The 22,216-nt window shown below is 45.8% G+C and overlaps 1 protein-coding gene across 2 annotated transcripts in view; it reads right to left on the minus strand.

Annotated features, from left to right (window-relative positions):
* Positions 1–21,344, minus strand: part of LOC103721361 (ATP-dependent protease La (LON) domain protein) — a 33,090-nt gene extending 11,746 nt beyond the window's left edge. The window contains exons 1-4 of one of the 2 annotated variants that reach the window (XR_015971450.1): positions 21,115–21,344; positions 19,352–19,434; positions 19,168–19,245; positions 20–132 (exon numbers count right to left, since the gene is read on the minus strand). Coding sequence is in view for 1 of the 2 variants with exons in the window: in XM_008811534.6 (XP_008809756.2) it covers positions 20–132; positions 19,168–19,245; positions 19,352–19,434; positions 21,115–21,254 (414 nt within the window). In the remaining variant the exon portion in view is untranslated. The remainder of the gene's footprint in view (positions 1–19; positions 133–19,167; positions 19,246–19,351; positions 19,435–21,114) is intronic. The other variant, XM_008811534.6, reaches the window with a different exon arrangement.
* Positions 21,345–22,216: the final 872 nt, after the last annotated feature.

A 22,216-nucleotide genomic window follows, 5' to 3' on the forward strand; every position in this document is an offset into this window, starting at 1 on the left:
AGGTGGCAGATCAACATACCACACCAATTGTGCATGGAGCATCAATCTGGTTCAGAGCTTTTTCCACAGCAGCAATAAATCTAGGTTGAATCACTCTGAGAGGAAGGGTCGCTTCAGGGAACAAAACTACTCCTGATATTTATTTAATATAACCAAATTACATTTCATACCAATCAGCCATAGCTACAAGCCTAGATGTTTGCAAAAACGCTCCAATGGAAGCTTTTACCAAGCACTTCATTTTTTCGTTGTGCAGAGAAACGAGAATGAAAAATACAAGAAGTTCAAGTTACGTGAATTTAAATAAACACCGTAACACATAACCAATGCAGCAGTAATTAAACTAAAAAATTTGTGGCTGGCAGCTTTCACTTTGTACGGACTTTTAAAGAATGTTTCCTAGTGAATTTACTCCTGGAAGGTTAATTTATCACTCTGTACATACTTTTAAAAGATCTTTCTACATAGTATTTAACCTCAGTTCCTCATTAACTAATACTAAAATCTCCTCCTATCATTACAGGCAAATTATGTGCTATATCAACAAGGAGCACAAAATCATGTCATTCCGAAGTCTTCAATTCACAAATTTCCAGGATGACTCTTCTTCTCCATGTCCGGTGTTTTTTTAGTTGTCTAGTTCTCAATAGCAACATAACTAGAAATTCTACTTTGAATTTTGAAAAGTGATGCAATTATAAAATAAAGTCTTGGTAATAGGCAATTAGAACCAGGCTGTTCTTAATCAACATGAGGTAACAGAATGAGTTGTTTAAATAGCATTTTTTAATGTTATCCAGCAGAAGATGAAGAGAAACGCTTTATGAGCGGTAACATGCAGAAGCTTAGTGCAGATCTTGAAAAAGGGGATAAATATCTCAAGTATACTTCCATGACACATATTCATTGCACGCTATCTATCATTTTTCTTTTAAGAAATTGAGTCCAGGTCAGGTTCTCATAAATTAGAAGCCTATAAGGTGCCTGGGTACGATGAGGCACCAAGTGCGCAGCTGAAATTGGTCTGATAAAGTGAGACTTTACATAAGATATCAAATAATTATTTATACATAAAAGACAGTTTCTAGACAATTCTAGTGAGAGAAGCTCTGGGGAAAACAGTCCTCCGAGGTGTTAACGGCTAGTTTTCGCCGGTAAAGAACTCGGTGAGGTCGTCGCCGGTCAAGGCAAAGGGGTGCTCCGGCAACACGGGGGGTGCGGCCAGTTAAAAATCCCAAGGGGCAAGCGAGCACCTAGTAGAGGGCGATCGGCAGGGTCTCCACGGACGGCTCGGCGTTTCCGGCGAAGCCTCCATCTCTTAACCACAGTCTTCTTCCTTGCAAGGCGGCAACTCCACCAATGGACCGGAAGGGGAAGCAGCCGACAAGGACAGCAATGGAGGGAGCGGCGAGAGGCAATGGTAAGGGTAACGGGCGTGGGGGAAGCTCTGGCGCCTGGTCGAGGCCAGGGCCGTGGGTGACTCAATGGCCCACGGCCGCGGAGGTGGAGCGGCTGAGTCGTCACTTCCCAGAAGTCCTAATACTTCCGGAGGAACCGATTGCGGCGGCTCGGCTGGAGTGGGAAGGGCGGGCGGCGGTAGTCCGAAGCTTCAGCCGCCGTGTCCCGGCGGAATGGGTGAATAAGGACGTTGCTGCTCGAACTAAGTTGAAGGAGGAAGTGGCTGTCCCGCTCGCGGACGATTACCTCGCCCTGAGGTTCCGGTCGACAGAGGACCGGGACCGGGCCCTAAGCAAGGGCTCGTGGGTGGTGGCGGGGCAGCTCTTCGCCATGAGCCCATGGGTCTCGAATTTCGAGCCCGGGGAGAATGCCATGCAAACGGCGATGGTGTGGCTCCGCCTACCTCGCCCGCCGCCGGAGTAATGATCGACGTCGACCATCCTCCACATCGCGGCCCGAGCCGGCCAGCCGACTGCGGTGGACGGCGTCACCGAGCAACGGCGGGCGATGGGGTTCGCCTGGGAGAAGATGGCGGTCGACACTACCAAACCCCTTCTACCGGGCGTGTTGATCTAGGGGAAGACGAAGGTGCGATGGCAACCCTTCGTCTTCAAAAACGCGCCGACCCTCTGTTAGATGGATGCCCTAGAAGCCAATCTGGCTGGCACATTGTTAATTATAGGACATAATTTTGTACTTGACTATTTATTATTGAATAAATAAAAGTCATCTTTTTCATTCATATTGTTTTGTGTCTATGAATTGTCCAAGAATTAATAAGATGATGCATATTCTTAAGAGTTAAGAATTTGAGCCATGCATCATTGGTGATTAATTTCTGAATGCTGCTGATCGATGGATCATCACGAGAACGGTGATCGATCCGATGAAATCAGTGCACACATCGCTTTCTTACGGATGAACGAAACTCGAGTCCACAGTGTAGGGACACTGAAGTGATAGTGCAGGTGCTTGTTAGAGAACAATGGTACTGAGCGTGACCAAGACAAGAAGTCACTTGGATGTCTATCCACTTGTCAATGACTTGCTTGATGTTGTAGTGGTGTGACTGGTACTTTGACCTGCGGTGCTTCGGCTACTCATAGTGAGGTTATTGTAGTTTGACTGCACACAAACGTAGTCTCTAGCCATATGAGTCCATGCAGTGTAGATTGGCTGCAATAGGTTCACTGTAGGAGTAGGGCATGCGCCTACAAGGAATCTATCGACCTTGATGGATAAGGAGAGATCCTATATGATTTATAAGACTAAGTTCGTAAAACCTCGGCCGGGGCAGATTGCATAGTGGAGAAAGAGTTTTCCACTCTCAAACTTAAGTCGAATAAATCTAGACATATGTTACACGATGGGGTTTAACAAGTCATCCATGACCTCCGTCCTGTAGGGATCCACGATAGAGGAACTGTATCACACAATAACTGCACCTAAAGGTTCATCATTCCATTCTGCTGGGTAGCCACTACATGCTGCTAGGTGTCACTGATGGATGGTGAGACTCAGAAAATATCTTGATGGTCGATAAACCCTAATAAGTTTAGTTGGAATCGTTCCAACCCATTGAAAGGAGTTTTCAATGATATTGTGATAGAGATCGCAATATATCTCACTACTAGTCAGAATAGAACCTATGGGATCACACACACTAGAGGTATTGACCGATTCGATGGTTGAATTGTGATTATGAATCACGAAGTAATCAATTCGATTGATAATCAGTTGAAGAAGGAATAATGAAAATTGATTAATTGGACTTAAAACACGAATCCTACTTGGAGTAGGATTCCTGGAGTCCTAATTGAATTATGACCGGAAATCCTACTTGGACTAGGACTGGAAGTCCTACTTGGAGTAGGATTCCTACAATCATAATTAAATTAGGATTTTTGAATTCAACTTGGATTCCTACTTAGAGTAGGATTCCTAGAAGTCCTAATTAGATTAGGACTTCGGATTCAAATTAGAGTCATAATTGGATTAGGACTAAAATTAAATAAATCCTAATTGGATTAGGACTAAAATTAAATAAATCCTAATTGGATTAAGATTTTTTAAGTCCCAATTAATTGTTAATCTAATGAATTAACATGACTCCTAATTGAATTAGGATTGAAGAGTTCAATTGAGTCATGGTTCATTTGAGTTCTAATTAGATTAGGACTAGCATGGATTAAATCCAAAAATTGGTTCACCCTTGGACTAAGCCTAATTAGATTAGGACTTGGCCACATTAGGGTCTCCCAATCCTCCTTAAAGGAGGACTAGGGCAACACAAGAGGGAGGGGCGCATGCCCCCTCCCCTTTTTCCTTGTTGGTGCGGCAACACAAGAGGGGCTGGCGCCCCTCTTGGAAATCAATCAAGGAGCTCCTAATTCGTAGGAGCTCCACATCCTTTTTAAGGAGAAGAGGGGGCAGCACCTAGGGCATTCAAGCCTTTCTTCTTCCAGCCGTACGCCCCCTCTCCTCTCCTCTTGGTTTCAGCCGCAAGCAAGGAAGATAACTCCAAGGTGTTGGCGGCCCTCTTCTTCCCTCCTCCTTGGTTCCAACGCAGGGAAAAGGAAGAAGGCTGCAGGGGCTTCGTTGCTCCTCCTCTCTTCATCCTTCTTCTTCCTCCTCCCAATCACAATCAAGGGTTGATTGAAAAGGAGGTGATCAGCCATCAAAACAAGTCTCTGCAAGGAAGCTAGCACCCCGGGGAGACAAGAGAGCATTGATCGGATCTCTACTTCGTGTGGATACCCGTAGAGGCCGGACGCGTGTGCGGCTTCAAGCGAGCCTTCTTCCAAAACCACGATCATCAGTTTGCGGTGATCATCTACCCGCACAAGGTGAAGATCTGATCTTCCTAATGTTATTGAAAATTTTTAATCCTAATCTATCTACAAACGATTTTTGAATAACGTTCATGAGATGAACGTTGATCCCGCGCATGCCAATTCTGCTGCCATCTGAATTTTTTTAATTTTTTGCGGCATGGGCGGGTTCCCAACAGTGGTATCAGAGTCTAGGCTTCGTAGTTTAAGGTTAGGATTAATTATTAAAAGGCATATAAGATTTGAAATTTGAAAGGTTATGCATGCTGAAAATTTTCTGCAAGCAGATTTTCAGGGTTGCTGATTTTTGCACGCTAATTTTTATGAGATAAGTTGATGATTCTATTGCATTGTTAATGGGATTACAAAGTTTAGAATCATGTCTAGCATGATCAGTAACCCATGTCATAACGTAATCAATTAGATTTCAGATCTGAAAATTATAATTGTTGCATGTGGTGATGATCATAGAATTCAAACCCTTTTAGTATCAAATGTAAAGACCTGCAATGTGATCTGTAATGTCATGTAATTTTTCAGATGCTTGCATGCATCTTATTTGATGTTTTGAGAGGCCTGCGTGCCTCCAAAAAGGGGATGTAATTATTATATATCTGGTTGTATTTCTGTGATATAATGTACGTCAACAATCAGTCGAAGATAGTACATGAGATGAACGGCGATCTGAGCGGTTGATGGCGATTGGATCAAGAGTTGATCAGGGATCGAATCAAGGAGGCTCGGGACAAATTGAAGAGTTGAAGACCAGCTGATCAATTGATGTGCATGTACTTGTAATATGACCTAATTAGAATCCATGATCATCACCTATTTAAATTCAGCTTTTATTTATTGCTGCAATTATAACTGCCTGCGATGTGCCGTTTGCATGTGATGCGAATGAGAGCGGGGTAGATAGGTTTGCATGTGATGCAAACTAATGGAGCAATCCCAATGAGACCTAAACTAAAACCTCCTCAATCAGTCGAGAGTGAACCAACATGAGTAAGTCATATTAGATTAATTGATCTAATTGGTGTCTAGGAAAGCATGAAAGGTGGTTACTTAATTAGGACCTTACTCTCTGAGTAAGGAAAGCCTCCCACCTGCTTACCTGGCCAATTGTTCGATTACCTCTTATGAAGAGCTCAAGTTGCAAACACTAAGACATGATTAACCAATATTAAGTCCATAGGTCTTCCACCGTAGTAGAGCTGCTAAGATCTTTCTGCTGTTGACTTGTCTCGGCTGGACACAGTGGGCAAGTTGCATCGGGGGGCTGGACCTCTCTATAGACATGAGATGTTGAGATGTTGTAGGGGTAAAGATGGGGTTAGGCACCAATAACTGTTAGGTGAGGATCCAATGACGACTTTATTTCTACGATTATACGGTGGGTCTGACTTAACCAAAAAATATGACCAATAACTGTTAGGTGAGGTCTTCATGGCTTATAGACCAAAAAGCACTGCAACATGCTTGAGAAGCATCGTACAAGAGTTGTACACTCATCCATTTATGTGTCACCAATAACTGTTAGGTGAGGTGGCATGTAAATTGGTGGGACCGCAGTACCCACTAGAAATCCTAGTCGTGTAGGATTTCCGTTTTTCTATCAGGAGAACGTGAGGAATTCGAGAAAATAGTGGAAGGTACATTTGTTCTAAAAGACCCTAGAACAAATTAAGATCAAGTACAAAGTCTAACTAGAATCTTTACTCTCTGCAGATCACAATGTCAGCTTCAAATCCTTTGATCCGTATTCTTGAGACCAACCGACTGACCGGAACCAATTACAAGGACTGGCTTAGAAACCTCAAAATTGTTCTGAATTGTGAGAAACTAGGCTACGTACTCGAAAGAGATATCCCCAGACTACCAGCACGTCCTACTGATGATCAGCGTGAGACGCATCAGAAGTGGATGGATGATGACGTTAGAGTCAAGTGCTACATCATAGCATCCATGTGCAACGAACTCCAATGCCATCATGAGAACATGAAGACTGCTAGGAAGATGTTGGCACACCTACAAGAGTTGTACGGTGAACAGAGTCGCACAGCTCGCTTTGAAGTGTCCAAGAGGCTCTTCAAGGCAAAGATGCGCGAGGGGCAGTCTGTCCATGATCACGGTCTGACCATGATCAAGGATCTAGAGGAGCTTAAGAAGCTCGGAATGAACATGCATAAGGAATTGCAAGTGGATTTGATCCTACAGTCACTTCCTGATTCATTTGGACAGTTTATAGTAAACTACCACATGAATAAGATTGAATGCACTAAGACTGAACTGCTAAATATATTGGTAACTGCTGAGGGAGCCTTGAAAGGTTCAAGGGGCACTGTCCTTGCTGCTGAGCTGACTTCTGGTTCCAAGAGAAAGTCTACTTGGAAGAAAAAGAAGCCTGCAAAAAAGCAGAAGAAAGAAAAGAAGCCAGAGAAGAAAGTTCAAAAGAAAAAGGCTAATGACAAAGAAAAATGTTTCCACTGCAATATTGACGGCCACTGGAAGAGAAACTGTCCTTTACATCTCGAGAGCCTGAAGAACAAGAAGACAGACACACCTTCGGAAGGTATAAACTTGCTCGTAATTGAAACTAATCTAACGGTTTTTTCTACTTCTAGTTGGGTTATATATTCTGGTTCTATTGCTCACTTGTGCACTACTATGCAGGGTCTAAAGGAAAGTAGAAGGCTGGTGGAAGGTGCGGTAACCCTTCGGATTGGCAACGGGACAAAAGTTGCTGCTGTGGCTATGGGCACCTACCCTCTGCGACTACCGTTTTTAGTTTATTACTTAGAGACTGTTATTATGTACCTACTGCTAGCAGAAATTTGATTTCTGTTTCATGTCTAGCACAGGAAGGTCATGTTTTTACATTTGACAAAGACTGTTGTCCTATTTATTTCAGAAATAAAATAGTCGCACGTGGTTTTATGATTGACAGTCTCTAACATTTGCATATGGATGTATCTGTAAATGTGTCTGAGCAAGAAGTGAGTGCCAAAGGTTCCAAAAGATCCAGGGATGAGATAAACCAAAAGTATTTGTGGCACCTCAAACTTGGCCATATTGGAGAGGAAAGAATGAACAAAATGGAGAAAGATGGGCTTATCGGCTCATTGACTTCCGAGTCATATCCAGTTTGCGAGTTCTGTCTTAAAGAAAAAATGGCTAGATTATCCTTTGCAGGACATGGGGAGAGAACCACTGAAATACTTACCCCGGTACACACAGATGTGTGTGGCCCATTCGATGTGCTAGCCAGGGGACGTTATTCATACTTCATTACCTTTACCGATGATTATTCACGATATGGGTATGTGTATCTTATGAGACACAAATCTGAATCTTTTGAAAAGTTCAAAGAGTTCAGAAATGAAGTAGAAAAATAAACTGGAAAACCCCTTAAGGCTCTTCGATCAGATCGAGGAGGAGAATACCTTAGTGGAGAATTCCGGGACTATCTCAAGGAGAATAGCATAGTCTCACAATGGACTTCTCCGGGTATACCTCAACTCAACGGGGTGTCAGAGAGGAGAAATCGGACTCTATTGGATATGGTCCGGTCCATGATGAGCTTCACTGATTTACCTATGTTTCTTTGGAGAGATGCCTTACTTACCGCAATTTATTTGTTGAATAGAGTTTCCTCTTAATCCGTTCCTACCACACCGTATGAGATATGGCATGGTAAGAAACCAAGTCTTGGTCATCTCAAGATTTGGGGATGTCCGGCCCACGTCAAGCGACTACAAGCGGACAAGCTAGAGGCTAGGACCATACATGCTCGTTTTATAGGATATCCTAAAGAGTCATTAGGATATATTTTTTACGTCTCAGAGGATCACAATGTGTTTGTGAGGCGATATGCCATCTTCTTGGCAAAATAGTTTATCCTTGATAGAGGCAGTGGGAGGACAAATGAGCTTGAAAAGAAAGTCTCTGAAAAGCAACGAGTCATGGATCCTATAGAACCCATTCATACAGAGCTAGTACACGTTGTTCCTCCACCTCGCAGATCTAGTAAGATCTCCCATCCTCCTGATAGATACTTAGGTATGCTTGAAGAGGATACTAAGAAAATGTTCCTCATGGGAGATAGGAAACACATAGAGAATCCCAAAACCTGCGACGAGGCGATATCAGATATCGATTCCGAGAAATGGCTGGAAGCTATGAAGTCAGAGTTAAACTCCATGCATCCCAACCAAGTCTGGACTTTAGTGGATCCACCAGAAGGTATTGTACCTATTGGATGCAAATGAATCTACAAAAGGAAGATAGGTTCGGATGGAAAGGTAGAGACCTATAAAGCAAGGCTAGTGGCGAAAGGATATAGTCAGCGCGAGGGCATTGACTATCAGGAGACCTTTTCACCTGTAGCCATGCTGAAATCCATCCGAACATTGCTTGTCATTGCAGCATTTCATTATTATAAAATTTGGCAGATAGATATGAAAACTGCTTTCCTAAATGGATATCTTGATGAAGAAATCTATATGGAGCAGCCTTTGGGTTTCACTTCTAGTGATGGAGATCACAAGGTCTGCAAGCTGCAAAGGTCCATTTATGGATTAAAGCAAGCATTTCGGAGTTGGAATACTCGTTTCAATAATGCAATCAAAACGTTTGATTTCATCAAAAACGAAGAGCAACCATGTGTTTACAAGAAGGTTAGTGGAAGTGCTGTCGTGTTTCTCGTATTGTACGTGGACGACATTCTCTTGATAAGGAATGATATTTCCATGCTAAACTCGGTCAAGGTCTGGTTATCAAAAGAGTTCTCCATGAAAGACCTTGGGGAAGCATTCTATATTTTGGGGATAAAAATCTATAGAGATAGATCTAAAAGGATACTTGGTCTATCACAGAAGATGTACATAGAGGAAGTGCTGAAAAGGTTCAGCATGAAAAACTCCAAAAGGGGTCTCTTACCCCTTAGGCATGGAATTCATCTCTCCAAGAAGATGTGCCCCAACACATCTGAAGAGATTAAACGTACGAGCCAGATCTCTTATACATCGGCGATAGGGAGCCTCATGTATGCCATGCTGTGTACACGACCTGATATATCCCTTGCTATGAGTGTCACTAGCAGATATTAGTCGAATCCAGGTGAAGAGCACTGGATAGCTGTGAAGAATATTCTTAAGTACTTAAGAAGAACTAAAGATTTATTCTTGATCTTTGGAGGAGCATCAGAGTTAAAGATAGAAGGGTACACAGATTCAGACTTCATGACTGATATCGATGATAGAAAGTCTATATTTGGATATGTGTTCTTGTGCAATGGTGGTACGATAAATTGGAAAAGTTCTAAACAACCGATCATTGCTGATTCTACTACAGAAGCTGAATATATCGCCACCTCTGAAGCAGCTAAGGAAGACTTCTGGTTCAAGAAATTCATTGCGAAATTGGATGTAATGTCATCAGATGCCATAACACTCTACTGCGATAATAAAGACGCCATAGCTCTTGCTAAGGAGCCAAAATCTCATCAGAAGTCCAAGCATATAGAGCGGCGCTTCCACCTCATTCGCGCTATGTTAAGAAGAAGTATGTCGAGGTGCAAAGAGTAGACTCCGCGGACAACGTGACGGACCCGTTCACTAAGCAGCTGAGTCAGCAAAAGACTGAAGCCCACCTTGAGAAGATGGGACTTAGATATATGACTGATTGGCTTTAGTGCAAGTGGGAGATTGTTAGATGTATGCCCTAGAAGCCAATCTGGCTGACACATTGTTAATTCTAGAACATAATTTTGTACTTGACTATTTATTATTGAATAAATAAAAGGCATCTTTTTCATTCATATTGTTTATGTGTCCATGAATCGTCCAAGAATTAATAAGATGATGATGCATATTCTTAAGAGTTAAGAATTTGAGCCATGCATCATTGGTGATTAATTTCTGAATGTTCCTGATCGATGGATCATCACGAGGACGGTAATCGATCCGATGAGATCCGTGCACACATCGCTTCCTTATGAATGAACGAGACTCGAGTCCACAGTGTAGGAACACTAAAGTAATAGTGCAAGTGCTTGTTAGAGAACAAGGGTACTGAGCGTGACCAAGACAAGAAGTCACTTGGATGTCTATCCACTCGTCAGTGACTTGCTTGATGTTGCAGTGGTGTGACTGGTCCTTTGACCTGCGGTGCTTCGGCTACTCACAGTGAGGTTATTGTAGTTTGACTGCACACAAACATAGTCTCTAGCCATATGGATCCATGCAGTGTAGATTGGCTGCAGTAGGTTCACTGTAGGAGTAGGACATGCGCCTACAAGGAATCTATCGACCTTGATAGATAAGGAGAGATCCTATGTGATTTATAAGACTAAGTTCGTAAGACCTCGGCCGGGGCAGATTGCATAGTGGAGAAAGAGTTTTCCACTCTCAAACTTAAGTCGAATAAATCTAGACATATGACAGACGATGGAGTTTGACGAGTCATCCATGACCTCCGTCCTGTAGGGATCCACGATAAAGAAACTGTATCACACAATAACTGCACCTAAAGGTTCATCATTCCATTCTGCTGGGTAGCCACTACATGCTGCTAGGTGTCACTGGTGGATGGTGAGACTCACAGGAAATATCTCGATGGTCGATAAACCCTAATGAGTTGAGTTGAAATCGTTCCAACCCATTGAAAGAAGTTTTCAATGATATTGTGATATTGTGATAGAGATCGCAATATATCTCACTACCACTCAGAATAGAACCTATGCGGTCACACACACTAGAGGTATTGACTAGGGGTGGCAAAATATGACCCGACCCGCCAACCCGACCCGTGTTCGACCCGCCATAAACAGGTTTGGGTTTGGCCTAAACAGGTTCGGATCGTAAACAGGTCGACCCGTTTAACCTGTTTATTAATTGGGTCGAATATAGGTTTTAGATGTCTGATCCGTTTAAACCGTTTAACCCGTTTAACTGTTGGGCAAGTTAAACAGGTCTAAACAGGTTAAACGGGTTAAACAGGTTAAACAGGTTAAACGGGTCTAAACAGGTCTAAACAGGTCGGGTTGGGCAGGTTAAATAGGTTGGGTTGGACAGATTAAACAGGTCTAAACAGGTTAAACGGGTCAGGTTGTGCAAACAGGTTAAACAGGTCGGGTCGGGTTGGATAAACAGGTTACCTGTTTATTAAACAGGTTAAACGGGTCGGGTCGGGTTATCTGTTTAATAAACAGGTCAGGTTCAGGTTTGTAATTCCTGACCCGTTTAATAAACAGGTCGGGTTCAGATTTATAGTTTTCTGACCCGACCTATATTTGACCCGACCTGTTTATGCCTGACCCGACCCGATTGCCACCCCTAGTATTGACCGATCCGATGGTTGAATTGTGATTATGAATCACGAGTAATCAATTCGATTGATAATCAGTTGAAGAATGAATAATGGAAATTGATTAATTGGACTTAAAACACGAATCCTACTTGAAGTAAGATTCCTGGAATCCTAATTGGATTATGACCGAAAATCCTACTTGGACTAGGACTGGGAGTCCTACTTGGAGCAGGATTCCTACAATCCTAATTAAATTAGGATTTTTGAATTCAACTTGGATTCCTACTTAGAGTAGGATTCCTAGAAGTCCTAATTAGATTAGGACTTCGGATTCAAATTAGAGTCATAATTGGATTAGGACTAAAATTAAATAAATCCTAATTGGATTAGGATTTCTTAAGTCCCAATTAATTGTTAATCTAATGAATTAACATGACTCCTAATTGAATTAGGATTGAAGAGTTCAATTGAGTCATGGTTCATTTGAGTTCTAATTGGATTACGACTAGCATGGATTAAACTCAAAAATTGGTTCACCCTTGGACTAAGCCTAATTAGATTAGGACTTAGCCACATTAGGGCCTCTAAATCCTCCTTAAAGGAGGACTAGGGCAACAAAAGAGGGAGGGGCATGAAAGGAGGACTAGGGCAACACAAGAGGGAGGGGCGCATGCCCCTCCCCTTTTTCCTTGTTGGTGCGGCAACACAAGAGGGGCTGGCGCCCCTCTTGGAAATCAATCAAGGAGCTCCTAATTTGTAGGAGCTCCACATCCTTTTTAAGGAGAAGAGGGGGCAGCACCTAGGGCATTCAAGCCCTTCTTCTTCCAGCCGTACGCCCCCTCTCCTCTCCTCTTGGTTTCAGTAACTCCAAGGTGTTGGCGGCCCTCTTCTTCCCTCCTCCTTGGTTCCAACGCAGGAAAAAGGAAGAAGGCTGCAGGGGCTTCGTTGCTCTTCATCCTTCTTCTTCCTCCTCCCAAGCACAATCAAGGGTTGATTGAAAGGGAGGTGATCAGCCATCAAAACAATTCTCTGCAAGGGAGCTAGCACCCCAGGGAGACAAGAGAGCATTGATCGGATCTTTACTTCGTGTGGATACCCGTAGAGGCCGGACGCGTGTGCGGCTTCAAGCGAGCCTTCTTCCAAAACCACGATCATCAGTTTGCGGTGATCATCTATTCGCACAAGGTGAAGATCTGATCTTCCTAATGTTATTAAAAGTTTTTAATCCTAATCTATCTACGAACGGTTTTTGAATAACGTTCATGAGATGAACGTTGATTCCGCGCATGCCAATTCCGCTGCCATCTGAAATTTTTTAATTTTCTGCAGCATGGGCGAGTTCCCAACACCCTTTACCCCCCTTGTGGGCGGATGGGTCATCTGGCAGCGGCATGCTGCCTTCCGGCGACCACCCATGCCGAGGAGGATTTGCCCTCGATGGAGGTGGACTCGGGGGCGGGCCTGCTCAGGCGCCTCCGGGCGTCCGAAAGGAGGTCCAAGGGCCAATCTATGGCCCTTGGATGGTGGCGACGTGGCGAAGACTCCCGCGGGAGAATCGACCGCCGCGGCCAAGGCAGACGACCGAGCCTCAATCAGGGCTTGGATCATCCTCGACTCGGCCGCCATCTCCGGCGGCTCGCCCGACATCGTCAGTGTCCCCGGCGGACACCGACGGCTGGCAAAAGCCAGCGAAGGTTGCGCGCCGCCGGTTGCCGTTGGCTGACGGGGGGATGAGTCGTACCCGAAACCCCTTCGGCCCTTTCCAGATCGGCTCGCCGACGAGCTAGCGAAGGGCTTGGCCGAGTCGGGGGACCCGGGGCCGAGTCAGCAAGTCAGCCCGATCCCATTGCAGGCTGACCCGGGGCCCAGTTGGGTGGGCGAGGCCCAAGCCCAAAATCAGAAGCGGCCCAAGCCACCTGCGGGCCTCGACCCGCTAGGGGGCCTAGGTCAGGGGGCCCAGTCGGCCCACGCAGCCCCCGCGTTGGACCAGCAGGCCAGAAATGGGTTGGCCCAGCGCGCCCAAGCCCACAGGGTTGGGCGCCGGGTATGTGGGCCGGCGGGTGCAGCCCACAGCGCGCCTTGCGCCGAGGGCACGCCCCGCACCGTGGCCGCACCCCGCGTTCAAGGCGCGCAGGCCTAGATCGCGTTGGGCCCACGCAAAGACGCGCGCGGCCATCTCCCCCCAGCCGCGCTGCGTTATGATGGCCCGCGAGCCCAGGGCCCACAAGCCCAGCTCGTAGTGGACCCACGGGCCCAGGTTACGGCAGGCCCACAGGCCCAGTTAGCCCCGGGCCTAGGGAGTCAGGCCGAGCCGGAGTTGCAGGCCCAAAGTGAGGTGCCAGCAGAGCTTTTCCAGTATAGCCCACCCTGTCGGGGGCTTGATTTGGAGCTGGGGACCCCCCTGCACGATGGCCAGGCCCTTCTCCCGCCGGGCGTGATGAGAGAGCCCCAGTCATGGGACGCACATGAGAGCATTGGGAGAGGCCCAGATGGGGTCTTCCAGTTCGATCCTCCGCCCCCGACCTCAGGTGAGCGAGCAGCTGGAGACTGCCCTTGGTGGGAGCGACGCCGGGGGCCACCTCGTGTCGCTTTCGGAGGGGAGTCTAGCCGAGCCATTGATGCCAGGAGGGCGTACGGACCACCCAACTATTGTGCAACGAGTCAGGGCGGCAGTCATGCATATCCTATCCACTACAGGTGATGAGGATGAGCAGGGGGCCTAGGCAGCGAGCTTGAGGCAGCCCCTGTGACCCAGGAGAATGATAAGTCTGAGGCCGATTATGTGGACTGTGATCCATGAGGATCTTAGCCTGAAATTGTAGGGGGCCGCCAAGCCGTCCTTCATGTCCTCCTTTAAGCGGTTAGTTCAGATCCACTGTCCAGAGATCTGTTTCCTTAATGAGACTCGATTATCTGGCGAGGGACTCGTATGGCTGAGGCGGCGCCTGGGGAGGGACTGGGAGACATATGCAGTCGATTCCCAGGGGCTGTCGGGAGGTATCCTGGTCCTGTGGAGGCGAGGAGTGGCGACAGTTGATGTTTTCCACAACTGCCCCCAACAGGTAGTTATAATCGCGTCGGAATCTGATGCTGCTCCGTGGGTGTTGTGTGGTGTGTACGCGAGCACGGACTACAGGGTTAAAAGAGTCCTTTGGCAGGAGATCACCAACCTTGCCGCCCAGGGTGTCCCGACGGTGGTAGTTGGTGATTTCAATTGTATCCTAAGTACGAGTGATAAGAGGGGAGGTGCAGCCTTCACAGATAGAGTGGATAGGAGGGAGTTTCATGATTTTGTGTCGCGAAACAGCTTGATAGACTTAGGTTTCTCCGGACCACAGTTTACCTGGTGCAACAATCAGCTTGGCAATGCTAGAATTTGGGAGCGACTAGACAGGGCCTTTGCGTCCCCGGACTGGATCCTTCGATTTCCTACCTACTGAGTTAGCCATTTACCTCGGATTGCTTCGAACCACTGCCCCCTGCTGATTTCCACATTATCGGAACCTAATCATCACAGCCCCTTCCGCTTTGAGAAGGTTTGCCTATCGTACCCCCTGTCTTGGGATATTGTCCGCGATGCATGGCGCATCCCGGTGTGTGGGGATGCAATGCAATGGGTTTCGCGCAAACTAAAGCTGACCAAGAGGCATCTTCGCCGTTGGAACCGCGAGGTTGTGGGCAATATCTTCCGGAGAGTGGAGGGGGTGGAGACTGCAATCGCTGAGTTGCAAAGGAAAGAATATCTCGAGGGCGCGCTCTCGGTACATGGTTGACCTTCGAGGCCTTCTAGCAACTCACCACTCACTACTACAGTAGCATGAGATCTACTGACGACAGAAATCTCGGGTTCAGTGGGTGAGTGAGGATGACCGTAATACTAATTTCTTCCATCGGTCTACGATTATTCGGAGACAGTGGAGCATGATCCACTCTTTGCGAGATTGCTCTGGCCATCGGGTGGAAGATGAGCCTGCCATCAGACAGGTCTTACTTGACTTTTTCTGCGCCAGATGGACAGAGGATGAGGACTCTGGTGATGGAGACCACATCCCGAGGATGGATGCGGATATTGATGATGATAAGAACGCAACCCTGGTCCGGCCGGTGTCAACACGAGAGGTACAGGAGGCAATCTGGGCTCTAGCAGCAGACAAGGCCCCAGGACCTAATGGTTTTCCCTCGTTCTTTTTTCGGCAATATTGGGGTATCATTCGGAGAGATGTGGTAGAGGCTGTTCAGTGCTTTTTTACTCAGGCGGTGATGCCGGAGGATTGGAAGGTCACCTTCATTACGCTCATACCGAAGCATCCGGAGGCGGCAGAGCCTTGTCATTTTAGGCCCATTAGTTTGTGCACAACCCTGTACAAGGTTGTGGCGAGAATAATTGTGGATAGGATGAAGCCCCTATTGCATGGCATCATTAGCCAAGAGAAGGGGGCTTTTGTAGCTGGCAGAAATATATCTCATAACGCTATATTGGCCCAGGAGATAATGTTGGATTTTCAGCAAGCACCGAAGCGGCGAAGCTTGATGGCTATCAAGTTGGATATGGAAAGGGCTTACGACTGGATCAGGTGGAGTTTTCTTCAGCAGGCACTGGAGGCTTACGGCTTCCACATGCAGTGGATTGGATGGGTCCTGGGGTGTGTCCGGGGGCCAAAGTTCTCTATCTTGATCAACGGCACACCGTCACCTTTTTTCGAGTCCACCATGGGGCTGCGTCGGGGATGTCCCTTATCCCCATAGTGTTTATTATCTGTGCTGATATTTTTTCTCGTGATGTGCAGAGAGTGTGTGCCAGCCGGAAGCTGAAGGCCTATGTTCCAGCACCGGAGGCTGGACCTCTCTCCCACTTACTTTTCGCTGATGATTGTCTTCTTCTGGCCAAGGCGAACAAGATAGGAAGAGACTTTTGGTGTGGAAAGTCGAACCTCATTCATAAGCTTCGACTTTTGCTTCCTCCGCAGGGTGGTGGCGGGTTACTGCGCGGCATCCGATCAGAGCGTAAGCTTCCTGAAATCAGCTATCAATTTCAGCCCGAGCACGGAGAGCAAGGTCAGACAAGAGATCCAGAGAATTCTGCAAATACCTGATCAGGATGGGATACTGACCTACCTGGAAGTCCCTATCACCGGCCGCAGACTACGGATGGCAGAGTGCTCCGGTTTGGTGCAGCAGGTACAAAGCAGGTTGGAGGAATGGAGGGCGTCCTCCCTATCTATGCTAGGGAGATTGACACTGGTCAAATCGGTGTTGGGGTCCATGCCGGTATATCTCATGGCCAACACTGTGGTACCGAAGACGACTTTGCTGAGGATCGAGCGACTCCTTTAGTGCTTCTTGTGGGGGTCACACGATGGAGGCCACGGGGTGCATCTGGTGGCCTGAAAGCAGGTCTGTCGTCCCACCAGTGAGGGTGGTCTAGGGGTGCATTCCCTACCAGAGCGTCGCGAGGCTTTCATTGCTCGACATGCAGTTTGATTCCTGTTAGAGCCATACGGGCTCTGGAGTCAGGTGATGGCAGCCAGATATAGTCGAGGGCTCAGAGATGGCATGGAGTGGTCGTCGAGTCTCTTTCATGTGGCGCGAGATCGGAAAGTACTTGCCGACCGCGTCGGCAAACACCAGATGGCTGATAGGCGATGGGCGGAGCATCAAGGTGACTGTTGACCCATGGGTGGATACCCTTCCCCTAAGGTATTGGCCGACCATGGTTGATACTAAGGCAGTGGTGGGGTTGCAAGTGTGCGACCTCCTAGCCCCAGGAGGGGCAGCGTGGGATGAGGCCAGACTACGACAATTGTTCGGGGTACACCTAGCTGAGAGAATCCGGTCCCTTCCGGTACAAGGACGTGCGGGCTCAGATGTCAGGATTTGGGGCACCTCCTGTAGGGCCAGTATCAGATTGGGTGACCTCTCCCGTGTCATCCAGCGGGAGCATGAGCCGGGGCAGGACTGCACTTGGATCTGGAGGTCGAGGCTTCACCCGTGAGCAGCACTCTTCTTATGAAAGGTGACGTGGGACCGCCTTCCGACGAGAGCGGTGCTGAGTAGGCATGGCTAGGGGATCCCCGCAGAGTGCAAGACATGTGGTGCTGAGGAGTCAGTGGACCATGTGCTATTCCAATGTACATGGGCGAGGTCAGCATCGCAGTGGACAGAAATCTCGCAGGAAGCCTGGAGTGGGAAGTTTCAATTTCTACAGGTGATACAGCAGTGGTTTGCCAGCCGCCAGACATGTCAAGAGGCCATCAGAGCGACTTGCACAGCACATCAGATCTGGCTGGCAAAGAACGCCCGTACTTTTGGTGAGCACAGGATGTCACCAAGGTTTGTTGCGGAGTTCGCTCGAATACAGGCGATGGAGATCAGGCCCACCCTCTATTCAGATAGACCTTTGACAACTTGGAACACCTAGGGTTCCCTCTCTGCTCCGGCAGCTCCTCAGATGGTGTTCTTTACCTAGGAACCCCCACCCCTGAGCTTCCTCAAGGTCAACTTCGACGGATCGATACTGGATAGATGTGCGCAAGGTGGTGCAGGCTTTGTTATACGAGACCCGCACTCCAGGGTGGTGGCAGCAGGTGACTGCCAGTTGTTTAGCACGTCGGTTCCGGGGGCAGAGCTGCGAGCCACCTTGGCTGGTTTTCGACATGCGCGGCAGGTGCTGCAGGCCAGCTCGATCATTCTGGAGGACGATTCGGTTACGATTATCGAATGAATCCAGGAGGGGCCGAGGGGTGAGAGCACTAACCACCCCCTGATCCGGAATATAGGGATGATGATGAGGGATAAGGTGGCCTTCCAGGCCAAACATGCATTCAGAAAAGCTAATAGGGCGGCCGACTAGGTGGTTGCCTATGCAGCTCATCACTCAGGGTACACTCTCTGGTCAGGATAAGGAAAGCTGCCATAGGCACTCCGCAAGTTAGTGTTTTTTGACTTTATTGGGTGTATTCGTACACGTATTGTATGACGAACCCGCTTCAGAAAAAAAAAAGAGCAACTTCATAAAAGAAGAAAATGTCCTAGAACTGTTAAACCTAGAAACTTATTCATTATGAAGTTGAGCATTACTGTGGTTACCATATTGGGATGTAAGGCATATAATTTATTTTGACCACTTGTGTCATTTTAGATGCTTGACATTAAGCTTATTAAATGGTTCATATTGTCAGTAAGATTGCAAAATCATTTATCAGATCTTATAATACGTCCAGTGGAGCATCTTAATGATTGACATTTGAATTATCAAGAAAACTGAACCTAGTTTTCTATCAGAGAGATGGTTTTAATATGTCAAAATTGTTACATCATTCACCTTTTCCTGGACCAACATGCATATAGCATGCATATTTTGGCATGGAAAATATCATTAGATGATAAAAAAACCATGCTCTTACAACAGTAGCAACCACAACACTATCAACAATAACGGAGAACTATGGTTAAATGGGCACGTTAGCAGATGGAATGACTGAATGCTGAGAAAGATTATGCCACTAGAAAGATAGTCTGTGAAGAGCCAGACATAGTATTTTGATAAATAAATTTAAAAGACAGAATTTACCTTCAAGATAGAACATTGGCAAATTCAAGATTGCACCGCCATCCAAAAAAGACAGCCTACCATGGGTATCATCAACCTCTGTTACATAACAGTAATCATGAAGTTTATGTTTGCAAAAACTAAAAAAAGGGGAAAAGAAGAAAAAGAAAAAATAATTATTTGAGCAAAAGTATTGGATAATTACCACCAAGATATGTATGCAATGAAGCCAAACATGTATTGAAGGTAAAGCCACCAGATGGACCTGCCCCTCCATCACCACGGCCACTTTCATACATAAAACAGACAACAATATACGTGATCAGACACAAATGGAATAGTAAACATTATTCTGTGCCAACTAGTCAGCAAATATTTGACATTGATTCATTCTTCCTTTTTAAAAAAAAAAAAAAAAAAAGAAGGAAAGATGCATCACATAATATGCATCAACTGCCTCCTGTTTCTCCTGGTGGATTTTAAAGACAGAGGGGCAATAATCCTAATCAGAACTTCCCGAGCTAAAGTATAAAAAGAGTAATAGACTACAGCAGGCCAGGATATGCAGATCAGAAAGCATCAACTTACACATGTTGCTCGCACAGTGAGGGTCTTGACCAGAAACAGCTTTGAAGGTTCACTGATACAGAGCATGTTTTGACCAAGTAACACGGGGATAGCTCCATGGAATAATTCAATATATGGCCAAGTCAGTTAAGGGCCTGCTAGGCCTATTCAACGGCTGTGTGGGACAGGAACCACTGCTATCATGCATGTGCCAGAACATCAGGTAGTGCATGAAGCATTTTAAATTTTTAATTTTATTACTTCCCTTATGCAAATACTTAGTGGAAGTAGGAGAGCATGTGAAACAGAGAATGTTTATATTCAGTATTCTGCTCAGCTAGATACTAAACGCACTACGTTTTGGATGTTTCTCTCAGCCTCACACAACAAGAAGCCTCATTGGCCAAGTGTTGCTATAGCATAAAAAAAATTTAAACATGACCCTTTTCTTTGAAAAAGGGGGGGGGGGGCATGTTTCCTTCTATCTTCTTGAGCTGTTCTACAAAAATCTCAAAAAACAAAATCTCATACTGCACAAAAACCAAACATGTTTTATACATAGATAATACAAAAACACTATACTTTGTATGTCATTTCCAACTTCAGATGCATGTAACTGACGACTTCCAATATGATTTCAACATAAAGCGTGAGAGAGATTAGATCCCTTTACCTTCGGTCTGTTGCTTAAAAGCAAGGTAATAAACTTAGAATTTGAGATTCACAATCAAGATATCCACCCCATCTTCTTTATTATGCTAAAATCATAAAGCCTGAGCGATAGAAGACCATTAAGAAGAATTTTAGGGCACCTAGAGTTTGTTTCCTCCATAATCTTTGATTTAGTCACAAATGACGTACATCAAAACTTGCCCGCAATCAAACTAAAATTAGGGCTTCCCCCTCTTTTTCGCAAGAATCACAGACTCAAGAATCAAGAACTGGTTCCAAGATCAGAAACCTCTTTCTTTCGAGTGATACCGTTATACCATTTCTACCTTCAGACGCATCTAACCATCAATTTCCAATATGATTTCACGATAAAGTGTGAGATGAGATCCCTTTACCTCGATCCGTTGCTTAAAAACAAGGTAATAAACTTAGAATTTGGGAATCACGGTCAAGATATCCACCCATCATAAAGCCTGAGAGACGGAATACCATTAAAAAGAAATTTAGGCCACCTAGGGTTTGTTTATCATTGATTTAGTCACAAATGAACGAACATCAAAACCTGCATGCAACCAAACTAAAAGTAGGATTTTCCCTTCTTTTTCACAAGAATCGCAGACTCAAGCATCAAGAACTGGTTCCAAGGTCAGAAACCTCTTTCTTTCGCTCTATCTATCGAAACCCTAGATAGATCCTGATAAAAGGAAGGAACGGGGAGAAGAAAGGAACCTGACGAGGACGTCGTCGTCGTCGGAAGAGTGATCGTCGTCGACTTCTTCGATCTGGAGCTCCTCCATGTCGAGCTCTCTGATCTGCTCCATCTGGAGTCTCTCGCGCTCCAGAATCCTCTCGACGCTCTCGTCGTCCATCGTCCCCGCCCGCGAACACGGCCACGGAGGAGGATACAAGCTTTCGTCTAGAAGGTTCGGTTGCCTCGCCACTCTCAGCTGAACATGACGCGTGGCTTGGGAATTAAAGGCCCTTGTCGGTCGGGTATGGATCTCAACGATCTGATAACCCGAAAACTCGATATTGGGTAAAAATTAGCAGGTTTTCGGATCTTAAACCGACCCGATAAGTGGGGGAGAGAAATTTATGATCATCAACGCAATATCCAAAGGAATCAGAGCCATTGGCATCGGGATGTACACAACAGTATGAGCCAACCCAAGATCCAGAGTAACTAGAGACGCCGGTATGTGCACAATGAGCCAGCCCAAGGCCTATTTTTGACATTCTTCAATCCCTATTATTGGGCTTTTCAATCAAAACCAGCCCATATGCATCTCCCAACGAACAGGCCCAACCAAATAACTACATAAAAGCATGCAAGATAAATAGTCATTATCAGAAATCCAATTTTAGAGGCACTTTCTCTTGGGCCTTGCATTTTAGGATTGAATATTTTAGTGCTGCCTTTCCTTCCGTCTCTCCCTCTACTACATTTCTGCACCATTTTATTTGATAATGAGATGGTCTTCTAAGGATTTTCAAGGAGCAACGCTTTTTTTTTTGGTGCTGAAATGGATGATTCGCATTGTTCTAATATGAATATATTTAAAGAAATCAAAACATGACATATCCTGTAATGCCCCCCTGGCAAACAATGCATCCATAGTATATTGTTAGAGTGATGAGCTACAAAGAGGCCACCTATTGATGGGGACATCAGAGCCCTTCATCCAGATGATCCTGAGCCCCTGGATTGAATCAGACCCTTTATTTGCATATTTATTTTATTTTATTTCTGGGTTTATTTGCATTTAGGGATTTATTTGTGGTTTATTTTATTTCTGGGTTTATTTGCATTTTAGGGCTTATTTGTGGTTTA

Source organism: Phoenix dactylifera, chromosome 1, assembly GCF_051530095.1.
Source record: "Phoenix dactylifera cultivar Ajwa chromosome 1, Ajwa_hap1_PhDact_Kaust_v1.1, whole genome shotgun sequence".
NCBI classification, from domain to species: domain Eukaryota; kingdom Viridiplantae; phylum Streptophyta; class Magnoliopsida; order Arecales; family Arecaceae; genus Phoenix; species Phoenix dactylifera.